Source organism: Cetorhinus maximus, chromosome 17, assembly GCF_964194155.1.
Source record: "Cetorhinus maximus chromosome 17, sCetMax3.hap1.1, whole genome shotgun sequence".
Lineage (NCBI taxonomy): Eukaryota > Metazoa > Chordata > Chondrichthyes > Lamniformes > Cetorhinidae > Cetorhinus > Cetorhinus maximus.
Window position 1 is genome coordinate 70,347,214 of NC_135895.1, and position 23,859 is coordinate 70,371,072.

Sequence of the window (23,859 nt, forward strand, 5' to 3'; positions counted from 1 at the left end):
AAATAATATGAATTGATATTAGGTATTTTGACATGATGAAATGCTATTTAAAAAGAATAAAGAAAGACTTGCATTAATATAGCACATTTCACAACCACTGGAAATCTTAAAGCACACTTAAAACCAAAGAAGTACTTTTTGAAGTATAGTCACCGTTGTAAATGTAGGAAACATGGCAGCCATTTTGAGACAGCATGTTCCCAAACAGCTTTGTGATAATGACCAGATAATCCCTTTTTTTGTGATGTTGAGGATATATATTGGCTAGGACACCAAGGAAAGCTCTTTTTCAGATTAGTGCCCTGGGATCTTTTACATCCATCTGAGAGGGCAGATGGGGCCTCTGAAAGACACATTCGACAGTGCAACACTCCTTCAATACTGCACTGGAGTGTAAGGCTTGATGTATTATGCTCAAGTCTTGCCATGGGATTTGAATCCCCTTGTCGCTCAGAAGCAAGAGTGCTACCAACTGAGCCACAACTGACACTATATGTTGAAGTAATTCATTCTTTTACATCTCAATTCAAGTTGATTTCTTTTTCACAAATTTGAATGACAGAGTTTTGTAATGTTTAGTTGAAGGGTTTTGGATTCAATTACATTGCGACAAGGCCGCAGGAAGATTGCGTTTAGAAGATGTTTGTTATGCAATTCTTGAGACGTTTACTATCATTCACTCCCTCCACCACTGATGCACAGTAGCAGCAGTGTATACCATCTACAAGATGCACTGCAGCAACTCACCAAAGCTCCTTAGCCAGCACCTTCCAAACCCATGACCACCACCATCCAGAAGGACAAGGGCAGCAGACACATGGGAACACCACCACCTGGAAGCCACTCACCATCCTGACGTGGAAATATATCGCTGTTCCTTCACTGTTGCTAGGTCAAAATCCTGGAACTCCCTCCCGAACAACACTGGGTGCACATACACCACATGGATTACAGCAGTTCAAGAAGGCAGCTCACCACCACCTTCTCAAGGGCAATTAGGGATGGGCAATACATGCTGGCCTAACCAGTGACGCCCACATCCCATAAATGAATTTAAAAAATCACATGGTCCCATCCAACTGCCTCATAAAATTTAAGATGCATGTTGTTTTCTTTGACTCTTAAAATAAACACTTGCTATATCCCACATCCTGTTCCACAATTGTAAAGCTCAATTTGATTACAAGTTATATTTATCTTGAACAGCCAGTATTTTTCTACCTAGCAAATTTAGACACAATAGTAGTAATTTACAGCTATTCAAGTTTGACCACAAAAGTCACTTTCTCAACTAAAAATGTGCAAGTTTTTGGCTTGTAATAATAAATTAAATCTTTCAATGTTGAGCAGTGAGAGATTTACTTTTTTTCCTGTAGGGTGTTAGTTTTAAAGTAGCCCGAGGTTTGAAAAACATAACTGAAACCAACATGGGGAATTTGCCCTCTGGCAGATTGGAGTAAAAAATCATGAAATCTTTGGTATTTGAGAGATTTTGTGTGGGTGTAGGAGAGAGCATTCTGTAGTGACTATTCTGACGCAATTCAAAAGTTAAGCAAGTTATTTTACAGTCTTTTCCTCTTTGCATATAATAGAAGCTACATATGTGATATTGAATGTTTAGTAATTCACACAAGTAATTACCACAAATTTTCTTTGGTTGAAATTAAATTCTCTTCAGTTCTTGATGGTTAGAGAAAAACAGGGGTTGCACTTAGTACCAAATTTGCTCCTAGCACTGTTAAGCTTTAATTGAATGTAAAGTATCAGAAGGGAAGGTTTTCTTTTTTTGGATAGATGTAAAATAGAAAAAAGGTTCACATAAGGAAAGCTCAGCTCTGTCAATGCTGTCTAACTCATTGTGAAATGAACTGAGGTTTTCGTCTTTTTCTCCTGCTGCATACAAAAGGACAAAATCCTATCTGGTGGCTGAATAAATGTCTATGGTAATTTCTCTCCATGTTACAATTTGGTACATGGAAATGATTTGGCATGGCTTAAATGTTTAGTTAGTTCAAACAAATGAGTGGCCATCTTTCTTTTTAACCACTTCAACAGTTATAAAACATTTTGAATGACACCGCTTTTGTTACAATTGTTTTACAATTTGGCATAAATAACAGATCCTGTCTGAAATTATTTTCCAACGCTGCAAAGTTTTCAACAATAATTGGTACATGCAGACTGATCTGTTCACAATTGCTCTTTATGTACACACTTGGAAAATTGCACCGGCTCGGGTACTAGGAAATATGAGTTACTCCTTTTTATCCTGAAAAATGTATTTAATCACTGAATTTTTCTAAGGAATTTTCTGTAAGGGGCCAGCCTGCTCTGCTGTAAAGCAGTTGTGGCCCCAGCAAGATGTAATTGTACCAAGAAAGACTTGCATTTATATAGTGCTTTTCAAACCACTGGATTATCTCAAAACACTTTACAATGAAATAAAAAAGTGTAGGCACTGTTGTAATGTAGGATGTAATGTATAATGTAATTGTGTCCTTCTTACAGTTGTATTTTAATTTGATACTTTTTTTACTTGCAGGGATCAAGTATTGGAGATGTTTGATCATGCATATCAAAATTACATGGTAAGCTGCACCAACCCTTATTGAGATTCCTTTCATTTGCACTGCATTTATATTTCTTTAGATAGTGTATGAAAGTGCTGCATTTAGGGGTACTAGTTATACTTTTACATAGCCATGTGTTGCATTGACATCAAGCCAGGGTGGAAAGGTACTGGAGTGGGAAAGCCTGTTGTATCTCTGTAGTAATTATAGTTTTGGAAAATGTGGGACTGTAGCTTTAAGAATAATCCTGTGCTGTAAGATCATGTGATCTGTGTGTTAGCAGCATGGGGAATCTCTAAAGGAGAATATTTCTTTAGTTATGGAGTTTGGTGGCCATGTGTAGTTGCTACTGCTGTCTTGTAAATAAAGTTAAATGTTTCCACTAAGAAAAGTTGCATGAAGATCAACTCTATAACAAACTGGCGATGAGGATAAATCTGATTCGGTGCTGTACCTCGCCCAGTGATTGTGAGTATCTAAATTTGTTAAAAATAACAGAAGATATACTCATCCGAAATGCCACAGTTTGGCAGAATTGATCCCTTTGAGCCAGCCACAGATGATTGGTCTCAGTATATAGAGCACCTTGCGTTCTTCTTTCAAACAAACAAAATCACAGGGGAAGAAAAGAGGAGAGCTATCCTCCTGAGTATTTGTGGGAACAAAACCTAGTTTAATTCGAAGCTTGACCGCTCCTAGTGCCCCAGATTCAAAGACTTTGAATTTTTAGACCTTGTTAAGGGACATTTTCAACCCAAGCCCTCAGTCACAATGCAGAGGTTCGGGTTCAATTCACGGAATAGAGCCCCACGTGACACAATAGTTACCTACATGGCGAAATTAAAACAATTAACGGAATATTGTGATTTCGGTGAAACCCTGAATGACATGCTCAGAGATTGCTTAGTATGTGGTGTGCAGGAAGACACTATTCGATGAAGATTGTTGGTTGAGGTGAATCTTGATTTTAAGAAAGCGTTAGAAATAGCACTGGCGATGGAAAGCGTTGTAAGGGATTCACAAGCAATTCAAGGAGCGCAAAATGGCACCCTATGCCAAATCAGGCGGGAACAGTCAGCCGAAAGTGCACGAAAAGCTAGGGCTCCACCGCGAGGCGGGAAACAGCCACCTCTAACTGAAAAATGAGAGGAAGCAGCTTAGCAACTAAATCGAAAAATAACTTTCAGTGACGTGGAAACAATCATTCTTCTAGCAATTGGCAATTTTAAAAAAGTAGAATGTTATTTTTGTCACAGAAGTGGACAGTGCAAAGTGAGATTTAAACAGGCCTCCAAATAACAAATGAAGTCCAACGAAGTCTATAGCGTAGAAGAGCCTGAAACCACCAATTCTGACATTTATTCACTATTCAACATGAAAGTTGGGAAGACAGCCAATATTTGTTATAGTGCAAGTGAATGGTAAACCATTAAAAATGGAAGTAGACACGGGTGCTTCCACCACTGTAATAGGAGAACACACTTTCAGATATTTAAATAAAGGTGCTCAACAATTAAATTTGGAACAAACATCTGCCGAGTTGAAAACGTACACAGGCAAAGAAATCCAGGTAAAAGGTATCACCAGAGCAACTGTTGATTATGGAAACCAATCGGCATATCTACCAGTGATGGTCTTAAAAGGCAGAGGACCAAGCCTTCTAGGTTGAAATTGGTTAAGGGAAATTAACCTTGATTGGCTAGTGAGATTTCAAAAGGAAGCTGGAAGAATTCCTGTCTTGAAAAAGGAACAAGGCAAGGTACTTCAGAAAGAGCCTGGAGAGTCCAAGGACTGCAACAGAATGAAAAAGAAATGTGGAAGGATTCAACAACCTGAAGAAAGGAAGACTGCTTAAACAACGACATGAAAGAATAGCAGAAGAAAGCCAAGGAGACTCTGCTGAATGACAGAGTTCAAGATGAAGTGAGTAACCTTCACAAAGAAAGGGAAAACCTGTTGAAAGACCTTCACATACTCCGAGATTCCCTTAGGTCAAAGCTTGTGCCTCTGGAAAAGTACGAAGAGAAACGGGAAGAATTCAACACCTCTCTGAACAAACTGAAGAACCAGTTGGCAGAGAAGACGCAGCAATGTTCAAGTTTCCTGGAGGAAGCCAACAGATACAAGAAGCAGACAGCAGTGCTGAAGAATCAGCTAAATGAAGCTAAGGAGGCTTTGAAAGGAAAAGTCAGAACCTTCCAAGATGCGAGCAGTCTTGGGTAGCTCAACTACTGAACTAGGACAAGTTGAAATTGCATCTGAGAGAAGTCTGGCCAACAGTGAAGTCAAAAAGAAGGCCGAGACTAAATTCTGTTGTAAAAAGAAGACATGTAGAAAGAAAATGCAGAATTACTGATGAGGCCCTGTCTTCAGACAAAACTGAGCCTAATAGTTCCCAGTTTGGAGGGGAAGATGGAGAATAGTCAAGGAAACCAAAAAGCGACTCAAGGTTTGCATAGTTGTGAGAGACAAGTTACTGTTGGAGAAGCAATATATGTAAAGAATTTCGGTGGAGGACTAAAGTGGTTACCTGGTCAAATAAGCTCAATGACTGGACCATTGTTGTACCATGTGGAAGTGGAGGACTGGATCACCTGTAAGCATGTGGATTATTTAAGAAAAAGAGTGTGAACCCAATGAGATGTTGTTCCAGCTGTAACCATTACTAAACCAGTAGTTCTTGTTGATGATGCTCGACCAAGGACAGACATGCCTGATGTCTCTGTCGGTGCAGAACACACTGAACTGCATGTGCCTCATGAGGTACCTGATGTTAATGTGGTTCCAGAGAATGTGTTTCCAACAAAAGAATCTGAAGTCGTGGAGCTGCGATGTTCCACATGGATCAGTAAACCACTTGTAATTCATGACCTTTGTAAATATTGTAATGTCATGAGATAAATATCCTTGTAAATACAAAATGTACAGAAAAGTTAAAGGGGGAGGAATGTGGTAATTATAGTTTTGGGAAATGTTGGACTGTAGCTTTAAAAATAATCCTGTGCTGTAAAATCACATCACCTGTGTAAACCAATGTGTTAGCAACGTGGGGAACCCCTGCAGCAGAGGTATTTAGGCATAGAGTTTGATGGATGTGTGTAATTGTGACTGCTGTCTTGTAAATAAAGTTAAATGTTTCCAAAAAGAAAAATTGCCTGAAGATCAACTCTATAACAATCTCCAAGGCACTGTTGAAACTTAAGCAGAGATTTGACTATTTTGAGTGCACGCATTCTGCTACTTGCAACCTTAAAGCATTTCAGAACATTTCCTCTCTGTAATTACGCGCAGAATTTTCCCCCCTGTCGGGGGGGGAAGTTCAGGAGCGGGTGCGTGGAGGCGCGCCTCCGATCGGCGCGCCCCTGATCTGGGGCGTGCCGCCATTTTACGTGCACGCCCGCAAGGAAGCACTATGCGCTCCCTGTGCGGGCGGGGGGGATTCCCTGAGCCGAGAGTGCACTCTTTCGTGCATGCGTGCTAAAGCACTTAGCAGTGCTGCCTCAGGGAGATCGGCTCCAAATTTAAAAATGTTAAAAATAGAGAAAAAAAAATTTCCCTGACATGTCCCCTCGTGGCATGTCACATGAGTTAGGACATGTCCATCACTTTTAGTTACACTTTAATTAAATTTTTAACAACCGACATGAAACCTGATCCCGCCTGTGGATGAGGTTTCATGCTTTTTCCAATGCCCGCCAGGGCTTCCAGCCTGCCCGCCAACCTTAAGGTTGGACGGGCAGGTCCACTAATTACGTTAAGTACTTTTGTCAATGGCCTCAATAGGCCATTGACTGGTCGGCGGGCGCACAGCTGACTCGGCTGAGCCCCAGCCTACCTGAAAAATGAAATGAGGCGAGATGACGTTGGGAGTTCTGCCCGAAATCATCCCGCGTCATTTTACGCGTCAGCAAGCGTGCCCCGCCCCCCGCTCGCCGACCGGGAAATCCTGGCCTACCAATCTCAAACCAGTAGCGCAGTATCACAGCAACCTTGTTGCTGCAGTTATGGTAGTAAAAGCTAATGTTTTGGAATTTGAAAGATTTTATTTATTAGAAAACAATTTGATAATTAAAGATGGGGAAAATTTTACCAAAATACTTTTATGTCTATAAAGTGTGCCATGTTTAATCATGCACAGTTTCCTTGTTCTGGATTGGTAATTTTTGCACTGTGCATTTTCAATGAGCCAAAGTCAGCATACTGAAGCACTGAACTGGTTCAGAAAATTTACAAGGGTAGCAAGTGAGGCTGTAGAACTAGAGACTGATGAATAAATAGGTTCTGACTGCTACTGCTTGTGTAGAAGGCTATAATTTTACAAGTTGTTATTGTGGTCAATTGTATATTATGACACTAGTAGTATGATGGTTTAATTTAATACTTTTAGAGAAATTGTGAGTAGAAAGCGCAATTATATTGCCTAGTCATATTTGGTCAAGGCAGAAGCAAAGCTGTTGGCCAACCTCCAACTGCTGGTGAAAATTCTAGTATTATAAAAGGCTTCTTTTTAAAATTAGCGAGGTCAAGGTGGTCCACTAGGCTCTGAACGAAACAAGAAATGAATTTGTATTTAAATCGTGCCTTTCTATCCTCTAACATCGTAAGGTGCTTCGCTGGTAATTAATTACTTTTTGAAGTGCAGTCACTGTTGCTATGTAGGCAAATGCCCCATCTAATTTACATACAGTGAGGTCCCAAAAATAATAAATGAGCTGAATGACTATTTGGTTGAGGGGTAAATGTTGGCTATGACACAGAGCTAACTGCTCAGTTTTTCATTAAATTGCGCCTGGGGATCTTTTATGCCACCTGGTCAGGGAGATGGGCATTGGTTTGACATCTCACCCAAAGGTTAGCACCTCTGCTAATGTAGCACTTAATCAGAACTGTACTGAAGAATTAGCCTACTTTGTTCATGCCCTGAACTCATGTCCAGTAGTGGAGCTTGAACCAACAAGCTTCTGATTCAGAGGTAAGATTGTTACAATTGAGCTGAACTTAAACTTAAAATTTATAACAAAAACAAAAATACCTGGAAAAACTCAGAAGGTCTGGCAGCATTTGCGGAGAGCAGCACAGTTAAGAGTGGTGAAATATTAGCTGGTTTAAGGGGGGGTGGGACAAGTAGAGCCAGTGATAGATGGAGATAACCAAAAGATGTCACAGACAAAAGGACAGAGGTGTTGAAGGTGGTGATATTATCTAAGGAATGTGCTAATTAAGGGTAGAAAGCAGGACAAGCAAGATACAGATAGCCCTAGTGGGGGTGGGGTGAGGTGAAGGAATCAAAAAAGGCTAAAAGGTAGAGATAAAACAATGGATGGAAATACATTTAAAAATAATGGAAATAGGTGGGAAAAGATTTTTCTTTTTTTAAGAAGATTTTTAAATGCACAGTGGATGACGAAGATGTAGACGCATTGACTCTGGCTGCACACGTTGAGTCTAGCAGTGAGTCCAAGGATGAGCACGTACAGGGAAATGCTGAGGGAGTACACACTGACCCGGGCATACTCCAGGGAGGCAGGGACACTCGGGAGGCTTTAATCCAACAAACCTTCAGCTAGCACACCACATATGGACCTCCAGGAAAAGCCTGGGCTGCAGGCTCCATACTCGATACCCAAGTGCAAAATCTGCCTGGATAGGAACATTAACTAAGGGCCTTGTTAATAAAGCTGAATGTCCCACAAATAACTCATAATGTTATAGGTAACCATCCACCTGCAGAAGAAATGAGGCACCCTCAGCCATGGTGACATGTCTGAATTTAATATTATAACAAAAGGAGCTTAATAAAACAAAATAACAAAGGTGTTAAACATCACACCAACTCACAAAGATGTCATTGTGGGCCAACACAAAAGCACCAGTGATTAAACCTGCGTTGTGCCTAAGGTGCCTTATGTTCATGTTTTTGGGTGCTACGTCTTGGTACTGCCCCCTCACGGAGTGTCATCTGAGACAGCCTGCTTACCTACTGTCCTGTTGACTTCGATGACCTTGGCAGCTGTCCTCTGGCCTGTGGAGCCTGTGCTGGCCCCGCCTGGGAGGGAGCTGCCAGTTCTGCAGCTGGCATCTCCCCAGTCGTCGCAGCCTCATTGGATGCAACAGTCACTGGCAGAGAGGTTGGGGAGCTGCCGCCCTCATCTGGAGCGCCCTGAGAGGAGCCTGTAGAGATGACAGGCAGCTGCTGCGCCGACTTGAGGTCGCTTCGGACCTTTCTGCTCACCGTGGATGGATGGACACCGAGCTGGGAAACTTGGTGCCCAGACCATCTTCCACACTGACACTGTCCAACTGAGGTCAATGCCGATGTGAGGGCTTGCTGGTCCGAGCGCATCCCCAGGAAACCCTGATGGGCTTCCTGGAGGAACCTCTCCATGAGAGTCGCCACTCCCTCCATGGAGGATGCTCGGCCATGAGGCTCATTGCTTTGGCGATAGTCCGCGGTAGACTCTTCCACCACTGACACCAAGCCAAGCATAGCCTCATGTATCTCCACCAGATGCTCCCACACACCCTGCCGCATTTCCTGTGTTTGCTGCATCGCAGACGACTTCAGAGGCACATCATCAGGCACCGACTGAGCATGTGCCTGGTTCCCTGCAGTCCTCCAACTGCTGGCGCCATGAGCACTCTGTCTCTGCCAGCTCCTCCAGTGACTGTGAAGTGCCTTCACCGCTGTGCCCCGGGACACTAGCCGATGTTCTAATTCCCACCAAGGTGCTAATATCTGTGCTGGTGCCTGCCTGGCAGAGATGGTGTGACGCTGGTGAATCCGAGACCTCAGGGCCCTCAGGTGTGAGGGGGCGCCCCTGCTGCTTCTCTCGGTCCTGCTCCACTGGTGCTGAAAGGAAGAACAAGGACATTGACATTGTCTTCACGTTAACTGATCCAATGTGCATCCCTGTCCCCCAGATCATTATACGTTCTCTACGTTATTGTCTTTCTTGTTCTCAGCCTAGTCATTATCTATTGCTGTAGCTTTTATGATGTTTTTAGGATGGTTATAAACTTGAATAATGCAAACATGCACTTGCCCTAATAACAAACAACCGGAACTCTACCATTAGCTCTGATTGTTCTATGTTGGATAGGCAGCAGAGTGTTTATTTTAGCCCTCAATTCCCATGTTTTGCTTTGTTACTAAGCTCACTTTGTCACTCCTTGGTAAAGCAGGATATGAGCAACTGGATGAACAGGTCACAGTTCTGTAATAGGAATTTTAAGCTATTGTAAAAGGCACTACATTCTGAATTGACTTTTTTAAAATTCCAAAGATGCCTAACTAGTTTATTTAAAAGAAGGAATTTGTTATATTTTTGCCTTTTCTATCACTTGTAAAGTACAGTGTACAAGTCTTACAAAAATGCAAGCATCATTCTTAAATATTTGTCAAGGATAAAGAAATGTGTATTTGGGGTTTGACTTGCACATCGGTAAGTTGAATTTTAATAAGTAAACATGGACACAGGCTTCCAGCAGCTTCTCAGTTTAACACATTTGTAATGCTCACAGCATCCTCTGTTGGTAGAGAACAATTTAAAATATTTTGCTTTAGGTAAAACTTGGCTAAATGTGCTTTTTGGATAGCATTGCAAAAAGTTGGCTTATAGAGTATTTGAAAAATGTAATTCCTTTTGAAACAAAATACTAGATGTATTTAGTGCCAAGGGCACTAACTTATTGTCTGCTTGAATAGTTAACTGATACTTTTGATTGTCAGCATGGTTTACCAGTGCTAAATTTCTTTCTGTCTGCCTTCCAGCTGGAAATCCAGCGTGCACAAATTCTATGTATATTACCAATTGAAAGTTCAGTACAACATGGGGAGGTACAAGACAACTTTCATGTCCATTATTTTATTCAGATCATTAAATATTCTAGTAATGCAAGGGAGTAAAACCATGATCCAGAGCAAATACTGCTCCAATTTGCATCAACTCTAATGTATAATATTGCTGCAGAAGGTTGCAGTGTAAATAGATAATCAAGAGTTCTGTTCTGTTGAAGGGTCATTCGGACTCGAAATGTTAACTGTGCTCCTCTCCACAGATGCTGCCAGACCTGCTGAGTTTTTCCAGGTATTTTTGTTTTTGTTTTGGATTTCCAGGATCCGCAGTTTTTTGCTTTTATAATCAAGAGTTCATCTGTTTGAGTTGTTTGCCAATTAAATATAATCAAGAGGGCTAGGAAAGCATGTGAACATTGCAACTAGTCAAAATGACAAATGGAGGACCACCAGCATGGTACAACCTTTACAAAATGAGTCTGATTAACTACACAGCGCACAGAAGTGATAATGTCTGGGGATGTAGTTATGTCATGGGAATCTGTGCTGGCAGTCTGTGTTATCCTTCTCGGCTAGCAATTAGAACTCAGTAAGACGTCTTTGAGACTGAATCAGTTACAAGATGGCATACCTGTGGTAGCCGATTGGTGTTGAATCAACATTTTGTTGCAGTGTCCCAGGGCATTGTTATTTGACTAGGCAGTTGTCTCATCAGAAGTCGTAGAGGCAAACCTGTCACTGGAGGATTCTTTCGACTCCGAATTATCCTGCAAACCAGAACCTTAATGCATAGGGTAGTTCTGACTCAAAAAGCAGCAAGAAGCTTGCCAGTGCTCTGTGCTGGTATACTACATGGGTTTAGCTTGGTAACTTCCAGCAGTACTTGTGTATACCTGATTTCTTAATCTTGTCTCTTACTATCCAAGAACTTAAGAAATAGGAGCAGGAGTAGACCATACAGCCTGTCAAGCTCGCTCTGCCATTCAATACGATCAGAGCTGATTTACGGTTTCAACTCCACTTTCCTGCGTACTCCCGACATCTCTTGATTTCCTGTGAAATCAAAAATCTGTCTGCCTCAACCTAAATGCTTGGCCTGTTATCCTGAGATTGTGCCCTCCTGTTCTAGATTCTCCAGACAAGGGAAACAATATATGTGTCTACTCTGTCAAGCTCCTTCAGAATCTTGTATGTTTCAGTTAGATCACCTGATTCTTCTGAACTCCAGAGAATATAGACCCAATTTACTCAGCCTCCCATTATAGGTCAACTCTCTTCCAGGGACCAATCTCGTGAATCTTTGTTGTTGCTCCTCCAATGCAAGTATACCCTTCCTTCAATATGGAACCAAAACTACGTGCAGTACTCCAGGTGTGGTCTCGCCAAAACCCTGTACAATTGTAGCAAGTCTTCTTTATTCTTGTACTGCAATCCCCTTACAGTAAAGGCCAACATGCCATGTGCCTTCCTAATTACTTGCTGTACCTGCATGCTATCTTTATCTGTTCATTGTACTAGTACACCCAATTCCTTCTGATCATCAACATTAATGAGTTTTAAGCCTTCTTGAGAAAGATTCTGCTTTTCTATTCTTACAAAGAAGTGAATAACCTCACACTTACCCACATTATCTGCCACCTTGTTGCCCACTCACTTAACCTCTTCATCTGTTTGTAGCCTCTTTTTGTCTTCCTCAAAGCTTGCATTCTCACCTAGCTTTGTATAGTCAGTTAACTTTTATATGTTACTCCCTGTCTCTTCATCTAAGTTATTAATAGAGATTAGAAATAGCTGAGACCTGAGAAGCGATCATTGTGGCATACCACTTGTTACAGATTGCCAACTTGCCATTTATCCCTGCTCTTTGCTTCCTGTCTTTTAAACAACCCTTTCTCCACAATAATATATTACACCCAACTCCTTATCCTTATCTTGCATATTAACCTTTTGTGCGACACTGTATGAATGTCTTTTGGAAATCCAAGTATACTACATCTACTGGTTCCCCTTTATCTAGCCTACTAGCTACATCCTCAAAAAGCTCGAATAAATTTTTTAAACACAATTTCACTTCCATAAAACCATGTTAACTTCATCTGATCATACAATGCTTTTCTAAGTGCATTGTTAAGACTTCCTTCTCCTGTTTCTGCCTCTAAGGGGTTATGTTTACTTTAGCTAGTCTCCTTTTTCTATTCTTGTAAAAGCTCTCGCAGTCTGTTCTTATATTCTTGGCTAGTTTTCCCTCATTCTAATTTTCTCTTTTTATCAACTCTTTGGCCTTTTGCTGACTTTTAAAACAATCCCAATCTTCAGACTTAAACTTGTACTACTTCACACAGATAAAACCCAAAACCAAGAAAAACCTCTCTGCAATCTATCCCCGCCCCAACATGGCACACCTGGGATGTTCCAGATGGAGATAATTAGTTTAAATTTCTAACTTCAAACCATCCCTTCATGGTAAACCCTGACTGAAGCATCTGCAAACTCACTGACTTGTCAAGAAGCTCAGAGAGGAAGCACTGATTTACTGTTTTCAAACTTGCACCTCTGATCTTTATTAAATAAACAAAGGCCACCCTTTCATTTGCAATTAATTACTTTAGGTCTCTTTACCAGCTTCTCAAACTAGGTGTTTTAATTTATCTTAAATATAAAAATTTCAATCCTCAAACTAAAAGTTATACTCCTAAGACACTTGGATCATAAAATTAGATATTTACAACAATGGGCCTTTTAGTGAAATGTCTTCCTATTTAGAAAGAAGAAGAGCTTCTATTTTTCCAATGTTTTCCCTTCTGAATATTCTGGCTACATCTGGGTTGCATTTGCAAAGTGTCAGTATAGTTCTCTAGTACCTCATCAAATAGCTATTCTTCATGTGTGAATTTAGACATTAAGTGTTTGACTCCTTCCCAAGAAAGTCAGGACTTTGCCCTGTCACGATCCTGTCCTATTCCCACATACAAAACTTTCAATACAATGTAAAGTTCATTATATGTTTTCTTTTTTACAGTAATTGTTGCTTCTCTGATCAGTTAGGTTTGTGATAAATTGCTGCCAAAGACTTGCTTCACTGTTGTAATGCAAAGCTCTCACGTAAGTTTGGACAAAAAGATAACTGCAATAGCAGGTTTACATGCAAATCCCAATCAAAAGAGATCAGAATACCCCAATGAAATATTTTGTCTAAGGAGTTTGAAATGGTGACTGTCACTTTTAACTGTTGGGTCTATGCATTGTACAAATTGAATTGACGGACGCTTTGAGAGATTCAGTGTATGACCTATTTATGTACAGGTACAACTTGTGACAGAATGGGGGATTTATTCAGTCTTTGTAAAGTTTAACGGATGCAGGCTCAAATTGTATGGTTTGAACAGAAGTACTTGAATACCTTTTTCCTCATACTGAGTTCAATTTTCAAAGTGAATAAGATTGACTTTAGCTTTTGGATTTGTGCAGGAACATGCTTATCCAGCTGATGAACTAATGCCTCTGACATGTCGTGGTCGTGTGCGTGGTCTGGAACCTAGTCGTGGTGACGTGGATGATGCGCTTGGCAAGTTAGTGTTATTTCTTGTAACTCTCACTGCTAATCTCAGCACTGTTCTTGCATAAACTGAAAAAAATGTGGAATGCAAGTCCAAAGTTTAGATTAAAGCAGAATTTTGCAGTTGATATATTTTGAATGCTGTAATTAATTAATTAAAGTTATTTTGGAAATACAGTAAGTCAAGCAGTTGGCACCTATTTAACTTGATGGAGTTCAGTTTTCAGGCTCCTTAATCCACAACTTTTATTCCTCATTTCAGGAGCATTCTTAAAATTAATAGGCTTTTGCCAGCTGATCTGCAGGAGTCAGGTGATGCAAAGAGTATTCTGAACTCTCTCTTTGGTTTATACCACAACAAAAGCTACATGGATATTAGTGGAATCCAAGCCTCCACCAGTACACAATGGTTTCTTCAGGATGCATTTTAATATGCAGCAGTTATAACACCTAAAACTCAGTTTACACTAAATTACCAAGATCGTAATCAAAAATGTAACACTGTGCATATAGAATCTGAAAACAATTCTCATCCTAGCAACAATTGTCTCAAAATTCTAAGCAGTTCTGGTTGAGACATAGAAGAGAAGATGTAATTAATTTATGTTATTGGTGACCTAAAATATAAAAATTTTATCAACAGAAGAAAGATTTTGTAAGTTTATCTAGGTACATGCAGTTTCCCTAAGCTTGGCAGGGTAGGGATGAGGGCAGGAAGCTTTAAATAGCTCAGTGCCTGGTACAACCCGGCGGAGTGTGCATGCTGCGTGCTCTGTTCATTTGTACCTGAATCTTGCTGGAGATTTGGAAATCACAATCCACGATTCAGTGTATTTTACCATGTAAAATACAAACCTGTAGTCAAGAACATCTGTTCCACTGCTAATCCTGAATAATGAACAGACATAGTGTATGACCATTTTCTTGGGTGATTTTTGTATAACTGGAAAGCTGCCATCAGAATTTAAAATAATATACAAAAATGGATTAAATGGATATTGGGTTCAACATATGTGGATGTGCATGCAGTCACGTGTATCTAAAACTATCTTGTTCCTTCTTGGATCAACTGTAACTACTCTTTCTTTCAGATTTTCTTTGACTTTAGTTGATACTCTGGACACCCTTGCAGTAAGTGAAAACTACTTTGCTCATATTTCAAATGTACTGGAGGACAAACAGTTAGAAATAGTCACTAAATCATATGCTTTTTTGTTGTAGCTGCTGAATCAAATAGAAGAATTTGAAGTTGCTGTGAAGAAGGTTATAAATGATGTTCACTTGGATAATGATATTGTAGTCTCCGTCTTTGAGACCAATATTAGGGTGCTCGGGTAAGTTTTAAAAAAGGTACAATTGAAATTTATTTTATTTATACTATATTTCTTCTGTAGAACTCAGCATATTTAGAAAGCAGTATGAAAGCAAATTTGTAAAAGTAATAGTAAAAACAAACCTTAGATCATAATGCAAAAGCAAGAATTGAATTGCATGAAAAAAGCCAGTTGGATATTTTATCCATTAGGGGTTTGCTGGGAGGCCACACTATGGCTCTTATACTGAAAGATCAAGGTGAGCAGATGCAATGGTATAATGATGAGCTCCTCGACATGGCAAAGGAACTTGGGTACAGGTTACTGCCAGCGTTCAACACTACCAGTGGACTTCCCTACCCCAGGGTGAGTAATGCACTTCATTTAATACAATTCAACAATATATAAATAGTAGGTGATCTCCCATATGGTACACAGCCTTCAGGTCAAACAGGACTAGAGGGTGGGGACCAAGACTGAGGGGTGACTCCATTGATAGCGACCAGAAAAAGGTAGAATATTTGTGGAGGATAGGATAATGAGGAAGGGAGGACAGAGAAATGGGGACAGGAGAGGAGGCATGTGAAGGAATGAATGCGATTATGGCAATAATGTAGAAGGGAGGCAGGAAAGGAAGAACAAAAAAGAGGGAGTCCCTCTCTGGTAGTTGCAACAGAAAAATATTGCTTCCTGCGATGAGGGGCAGAATCTTCCCCACCCACCAGCGGCGGGGTTCGTGGTGGGTGGGGCCGGAGAATACGATGCGAGTGAAAAGACTGGTCTCCCAACGACAGGAAATGACAGCGGGAGCTTCCAGTCCCAACCATCATGGCTATAGAATGGCGGGTCGCCATTCCTGCCAAAGGCCATCGAGAAGCCATTTGCCACATTATTAATGGGATTCAAATTACCACCCGACTGCAATTGTAACCCCTGCCCAATCATCCACCCTGCCAGTGGGAGTTCACACAGGTCCAAAACACAACTGGACCAACGTGAAGTGCACATGTTGAGATTTACTGGGAAGGCTGGCTAGAGCAGGTGGAAGGTGCATGACAAGTGGGTGGGTGGAGGGAGAGGGCAGACATAAGGTAGGGTTGGGGGAGGGTGCACAGCAGGGGACTGTGAGGTAGGGGAGGAGGGGGTTTGGTAGTGTCAATCATGGAATCCTGGGGGGGCAAACCAAGGGCACTGGTGGTAGGAGAGAACAGTAAAAGTTAAAGGTAACAGTTAAAGGGGGCAGTGGGATGCGACAGGGTGAGGGTCCGTCGATGACAGGTGGAGGGCTGATTTGGGTTGCTGGACTTGGAAATGGACATGGATCCTAGGGGTGGGCAGGATAAGAGTGGGCATGGGGTCCATGACTGTGGTGGGCTCGTCGGGGAGGGAGGGCATGTAAACGCTGACAGTGATGGGCTGCAGGGTTTTGGAGATGGGTTCAAGGGTGACAGTTAGGAGGGTGAAGGTTGACCCCCTCCCCCACCGGTGTAATGGTGATGGGTTATAGGTGGAGGGTAGAAAGTGTTAGAGATTGATTGAAAGGAAACGTGCACCATCCTGCTTCTGGGGCACTGTCCACTCCTTGATGTCCAGCTCAAGAGATGCTGGCTTGTAGAGGGTCATCGGGTGGGTGGAGCTGAAGGTCAGCCTAACTGGACAACTGAAGGGGAACCCTGAAATACTGTCCTGACAATGGAAAGGTGTTTCTATAAACTAGGCAGTGGAAGGCAAGAGAACAGTGTGCATGGGAGGTCTTGCACATGGCTCACAAGGGCCTTGGCAAAGATCAATGCCTCCATATGCAAGCATGATTCAGGGGGACATAGACCCAACCTGGGTCAGCCCCTTGAATTGGAAGGGTGCACAGAGATTAACTTGAACAGAAGCAATAAAAACTCAGCAGACCTTTGTAAAGTGAAACTAAACGTATATTTACAAGGTGTACAACAACAATTTACAATGATTAATTGTACAATGGTGCTACCTGAGTGAACTCAGAACTTTTTAATTTTACGTGGCTTACCACTGCGTCCAGTTGCTTCCCCGACATCTGAAGCAGGGATGGAGGCAGCCTATTGACCACTATACCCTGCTGTCTTTGGCCTTGGTGGCTGTCCTCATGAGGCTCGAGGCTTGGCGGGTCTCAGCCTTCTTTGGGTCTCCTGCTCTGGGGCAGGTACACTCTCAGTGGTCCCAGAGGCTGGAGATGATGGGGGCACAGGCAGAGAGGTCTCAGAACTCTGGGACACCTTTGGAGAGTCCTAATTGGAGGCCCCAGGGATGTCTGCCTGATGCTCCTCTTCCCTTTGGGTGCCCAAGGTCCCCTCCCTGACTCCTTGAGAAGGGGCACCTGGAGGAAAGCTGAGGTGCCCCGTTACCCCCCTTGTGTAACTGCTGCAAAAGCTTGCCCATGGCTGCAGCGATGGAGTGCAGGTCTGTGCGTATCTACGGCAGAAACTGGGTGTTCTGCTGACCAGGGTATCCATGACATCTGCCATCCTCCCTATGGAGACCTCAATGTGCACACATGTCAGTGCCACTAAATCAAAGAGCTGGCAGACTGACTTCTCTGCCTCATTTACCACTTATTTGAGGGCCTCTGACACCTCTGCCTGATGTTCCCCTTTCTCTCACTGCATCTCCAGCATCTTGTCCAGGACTGATCCCAGAGGATTATCATCAGATTCGGACTTAGCATGGGTCTCTTCCCCAGCAATCCTCTGAGTGCCAGTGGATTGGCTGTCTCTGCCTCCTGCTGTGGACACGTGTCGATGCGGTGACCACCAGAGTGTGAGCCTGAGCCTAAACTAGATGTATGACCCACTGAGGTTTGTGTCTCTGGGCTGGTGGAGGGTGCAGGTGACTGTCATGACAGCTCTACAAGTGAGAATTCGTTGTCATCGCCATCCTCCTTGGTCCTCTGTGGGCTGGGGCTGGACTCGGGTTCGGGGTCTGGCCTCACCCTATTCCTGCTGGCAACTGTAATGGAAAGAGGAGAGAATGAGTGACAGCATGGGTTGCCTCCTACATTGCACCGAGCATCACCCACAGGTTTCTGTGTGCAGAGATTAAACATGCTTCCCACTGGACGGCTGGGGGAGGTCGGCCTTACCGTCGGCACATGCCTCTTCTGCCAGCTCGGCTGCCCAGCTCTCATTCCACGTGAGAGGGCTGAGATTGGGCCTACCCCTTCCCGCCTTTTCTCTGTCTCGCACCTGTTATGCACTGTCCTCTCCTGCGTAAAGATAGAAGATGGTTTGCGAGCACTTGTGATGCAGGAGACGTTCACATGTTGCCAATCTCCAACACCAACACATTGGCAACTGTGCACCATATGAAAGATACATTGCTGCTGGTCCCCAAGGGTACTTTGGCAGACCCACGAACTCCAGCAGCTAGGAGGACAAGGACAACAGAGAGAAACATAGCAGCAGCAGCGTCTGCAATTGCCCTCTATGCAAACCAGTACCCCCCCAAATTTGTGCCTTCCGTGTGACCGCAGTCACCTCCCTACCTACAGACTACATAGACTGCTGTGGGGCTATGAGGCAGCACCCTGTGAAGGGCTTTAATGCATGGGCAGCATAGAAGGTGGCCTTGCCCTTGAGGACCATGCCCCAGTTCCCATTCAGTGAGGTGAGTGTGTGGAGTAGAGGGTTCACTTATCCTGACGGCGCGGATGAGGTCATTCATTCTTTTCCTGTACTGCAGGGCGGTCCTCCTATGAGTTGATTTGGCATTGACCACACTGGCGACTTCCTCCTATGCAGGGTGAGCATCCTCCTCCATCCCTCCTGTCCTCCACTGCTTGAAGAATTATGTCCAGCAAGGCATCGCTGAACCTTGGGGCTGGTGCTTGTTGACTCCTGCCTGCCATCTCCAGCTTCAAACTCCAACACGCGATGAATGAGTAGCTGTCCAGGCACCTTTTAAATATGGCGCCTGGATATGACGGCAGGGTGCACGACTTCCTGCCTGCCCCACCGTGCGATTCCCTGGGAAACCTCCGGCTGCATAATTAATCAGTGCAGCATTGTGCGATTCGGCAGGTTTTCCTGCTAGGCTCTGCAGTGGTAGTTCCTGTGACTTCCTGTCGCTGCTACTGGACTTGGGCCCGGAGCGGTAATTCCAGCCAAGGATGCTGGAATTAAAAGAAAATGTATATAAAGGCCTCACTGTGCTGGCGCTTTGGAGTTCACTCTGCAGCTATGAATGTTACATGACTGGCTGGAGCTGAGATATTGGCTGTTGCAGCTAAATCAGGAGCTGTTAAAATCTCAACAGGGTGGTTTTGGGCTGTATACAATGCAGGTCAGATACACCATTAGCATAGGCTTGCAAGCTGTACTACTGACAAGTTCATACGGCAGCCTAAATTGGAGGAGAGGGATTGGAAGAGGAGGTGGTTGGTGGACTATCATAGCCAAGTCCTCCTGATGGAGGGGTGTTGGTGCGGGCAGAGGTGCCCGGCTGTTAGCTTCCAAAAATAGTGGGTCACGAGTAACAGTCATTTTCACGGGCTAGAAAAATGATTCACTGTGCATGGGTCTGCTGCTTGACTTTCCATTTACTGCCAGTCCTGGGGAAATAGAACTACAGTTTACCACAAAATAACAGTGGGTGACAGTCAAGAAGGACACAAGCAAAGGATGTTAGGCCACATTGCTGCATTATTGGACTGTGCTTAAATATTCTGCTGACGTTGAGGTAGGGTTGGAAAAAACTCACCATGTTTTAAAATTTACTTAATTCTCAATTTGTAGAACACTCAAAACCATTTTGAATCACTCTGATATGTTTTTTAATGTTACTGCAAAGTTACCCAATGCTGTTGGTATGGGAATGCATATAGTATAACAGTGACAGAGTGTGCAAAGCCACTGTTCTTTGACCTAACATTAAATGACTGTTATAGCATTGTAAAGACTAGTCACAGTGCTACCTACAGGCATAATTTGGTGCTGCATCCAAACATTCACTTGAAAATAATTTTCTCATTTTATCTAACAGGATTTTTCAATGCATTTTGAAATTGAGCATTACAATCTCTCATTTTTAATATACAATGGAATAACTTCTTCATCAAATTGTTGACGAGAGTACATTGTTTTATGATGAACTGTAAAAGCAATTTAAGTATCGTTGATTGAGCCTAATGGGACTGGCCCTTTGGTATAAGTGTTTGTAAAAATTTATGAATTAAGGCAGTACAAAGTAAAATATTTGGAGACTCTTTGTATAATGCTGTATTTTTATTTAAAAATTGAAATACAGGTCAATTTGAAATATGGGTTGAGGCGACCTGAAGCCAAAACAGGTACAGAGACAGACACCTGTACAGCCTGTGCAGGGACCCTTATTCTGGAATTTGCAGCTCTTAGCAGACTTTCTGGGGATCCAGTTTTTGAGGTAGGTGGTACTGTGCTAGAGAGAAAGAAATTAGTATTGTTCAGAATCTATGAACTAAATCCAGAGTTGGATGTACCTAATTTGAATGTAAATGAACTCTGCCCCATTATCAGTTTTTCACTACCCCAAAATGGAGATTATCATTCAGCCCATGATGTCTGCACCAACTCTGTGAAAGTGCCATCAACAATCACATTCTCCTGCATTTTTCAAAGTTCTTAGATACTTTTCTTTGTTTTTCAAATATTTATTTCTTTTTCTTTAATGCTATTAATGGATTCTGTCTGTGTCGCTGTTTCTAGCAGGACATTCCAGATGCTAACATCCATCTGCATATGATGAAAAACATCTCCATATCATGCCGTTTGCCCTTTGATAATGTTCTTATACTCCCTAACTACTGATTTAGACCAGTGGAAGATGTTTTTTTTTCTCCCTATTTACCTTATCGAATCTCCACATAACTTTGAAAACCTGTATTAGATCTCATCTTAACCTTCTCGGTTCCAGTGAAAAGAGTCTCTCCTCATAACTAGCACCAGTCAGCCCGGTGTCAAGATGAATTTGTTCTGCACCCGCTCCATAGCACTTGAGTACGTTGCCCAAAACTGGATACAGTATTCTAACTAATGATTTGTAAATATGTAATTGTAAAGGTCAGAATTGAAACTAAAATGATCTATACAAAATCTGTAAATACATGAAGTCTACTTGGACTTCAGCAAGGCTTTTGATAAGGTCCCACATGGGAGACTGATAATGAAGGTAAGAGCCCAGGGGATCCAAGGCAATTTGGCAAATTGGATCCAGAATTGGCTGAGTGGCAGGAAGCAGAGGGTGATGGTTGACGGGTGTTTTTGTGACTGGATGCCTGTGCCCATTGGAGTTCCACAGGGATCAGTGTTGGGTCCTTTGCTGTTTGTGATATTTATAAACTATTTAGACTTGAATGTAGAAGGGTTGATCAGTAAGTTTGCAGATGACACGAAAATTGGTGAGGTGGTGAATAGTGAGGAGGATAGCCTTAGATTACAGGAGGATATAGATGGGCTGATCAGTGGCAAATGGAATTTAATCCGGATAAGCGTGAGGTGATACACTTGGGCAGGACAAACAAGGCACAGGAATACACGATGAATGGTAGGACCCTGGGAAGTACCGAGGATCAGAGGGACCTTGGTTTGCAAGTCCACCGATCCCTTAAGGTAGCGGGACAGGTAGATAAGGTGATTAAGAAGGCATATGGGACAATGGGACAGAAAGCAAATGCCTTTATTAGCCGAGGCATAGAATAAGAGCAGGGAGGTTATGGTGAAACTGTATAAAACGTTGGTTAGGCCACATCTAGAGTATTGCGTGCAACTCTGGAATTCGTGTTATAGGAAGGATGTGATTGCACTGGAGAGAGCGCAGAGGAGATTTACCAGGATGTTGCCTGAGCTGGAGAGTTTAGCTATGAGGAGAGATTGGATAGACTGGGGTTATTTTCCCTGGAGCAGCGGAGATTGAGTGGGGACATGATTGAGGTGTACAAAATTATGAGGGTCATAGATATGGTAGATAGGAAGGAATTTTTCCCCTTGGTGGAGGGATCAATAACCAGGGGGCATAGATTTAAGGTAAGGGGTAGGAGGTTTAGAGGGGATGTGAGGAGGAATTTTTTCACCCAGAGGGTGGTGGGAATCTGGAACTCACTGCCTGATAGGGTGGTAGAGGCAGAAACCCTCATAACATTTTAAGAAGTATTTGAATGTGCACTTGCAATGCCATGGCATACAAGGCTATGGGCCTAGTGCTTGAAAATGGGATTAGAATAGTTAGGTAGTTGTTTGACAGGCGGAGACTCGATGGGCCGAAGGGCCTTTTTCTGTGCTGTAGACCTCTATGACGTGCTCCAAACATGTGTCTAGGTTCTAATGTCAGTAACCTGTTTGGTCTGTTTAATAAAGGTGCCAGAAATCTTATGATATAGAAGAATCATAGAATATCAAAATACAGTAGGAAACTATTTGGCTCATCGTTTCTTTTGAAGAGAAATTTAGTTAATCCAACTCCCTGGCTCTTTCCTCATATCCCTATAATGCTTTCTCCTTCAAGTATTTGTCCATTTCCCTTTTGAAGCCTGCTGTACAATCTGTATCTCCCACCCCATCAGGCACTGGATTTCAAATCCTAATGTATAAGGTTCTTTCCTCGTTACCCCTGATTCTTTCAGAAATTACCTTATATCTATGCTCTCTCATTATCGACACTTCAGCCACTGGCAACAGGCACTCTGTATTTTAACTAAACTCTTCATGGTTTTAAACACTTCAATCCAATCTATTCTTAACTTTCTGTGCTCTTAGGAGAACAGCCTCAGCTTCTCCAGTCTACCCATGTAATGATAATCCTTCTTCCCTGGAACCATTCTAATAAATCTCTTCTGCACCCTCTTAAAGCCTTCACACCTTTCCCCAAGTGTGGATCCCAGAATGAACCAAATAGCTGGGGCTGAACTAGTGTTTTATATAGCTTAGCATAACTTCATGGCTTTTGGATTCTTATAGCTCTATTTATCAAGCCCAAGATCCCATATGCTTTATTAACTGCTTTATTAATATGTGCTACCACCTTCGAAGATTTGTGTACCAACATCTGCCCGATCTCTGTTCATGTAACCCAATTGTACCATTTAATTTGTATTTTCCTCATTCCTCTTACTAACATGTATCACCTCAAACTTGCCTCTGATGAATTTCAGCTGCCCTGTATCCTGCCATTCCACTAGCCTGTCTATGTCCCCCTAAAGTCTATTACTATCTTCTTCTTTGCCACACTTCCAAGTTTTGTGTCATCTGCAAATTTCAAAACCGTGTCCAGCTACCTGGGGAGACTGATCATGGACACCTGTGGGGCCATATTTCAGCCAGTTACCAAGGTCTGTTTGTACCTGTGGAGCCATACTATAGCAAGATTCAGTGTCTTCAGGAGAGGAGAAATTAGTTGCACAATGTAGTTGAGTGGGAGGAGTGGCCACTTCTGTATCTCTTGTGAGGAAGAGCACTGAATATATTTCATGTACACATGAGCATTGCTTTTTACTTGTATATATACTTCTGATGCCTATCATTTTAAGGATGTAATTTTAAAAAATCTTAATGTCACTGCATTCTTCCAGAGTGAACTGTTTTCAAATGTTTTGATTCTTAAAGGGTTGGGGAATCAGTAATTCAC

At 42.4% G+C, this 23,859-nt stretch overlaps 1 protein-coding gene across 2 annotated transcripts in view; it reads left to right on the plus strand.

The window, feature by feature from the left end:
- Positions 1-23,859, plus strand: part of edem3 (ER degradation enhancer, mannosidase alpha-like 3) — a 71,563-nt gene that overhangs the window by 14,778 nt on the left and 32,926 nt on the right. For both annotated transcript variants that reach the window (XM_078561426.1, XM_078561427.1), the window contains exons 2-7: positions 2,543-2,588; positions 13,834-13,934; positions 15,013-15,052; positions 15,143-15,255; positions 15,447-15,600; positions 20,509-20,643. In XM_078561426.1, coding sequence (XP_078417552.1) covers positions 2,543-2,588; positions 13,834-13,934; positions 15,013-15,052; positions 15,143-15,255; positions 15,447-15,600; positions 20,509-20,643 — 589 coding nt within the window. The remainder of the gene's footprint in view (positions 1-2,542; positions 2,589-13,833; positions 13,935-15,012; positions 15,053-15,142; positions 15,256-15,446; positions 15,601-20,508; positions 20,644-23,859) is intronic.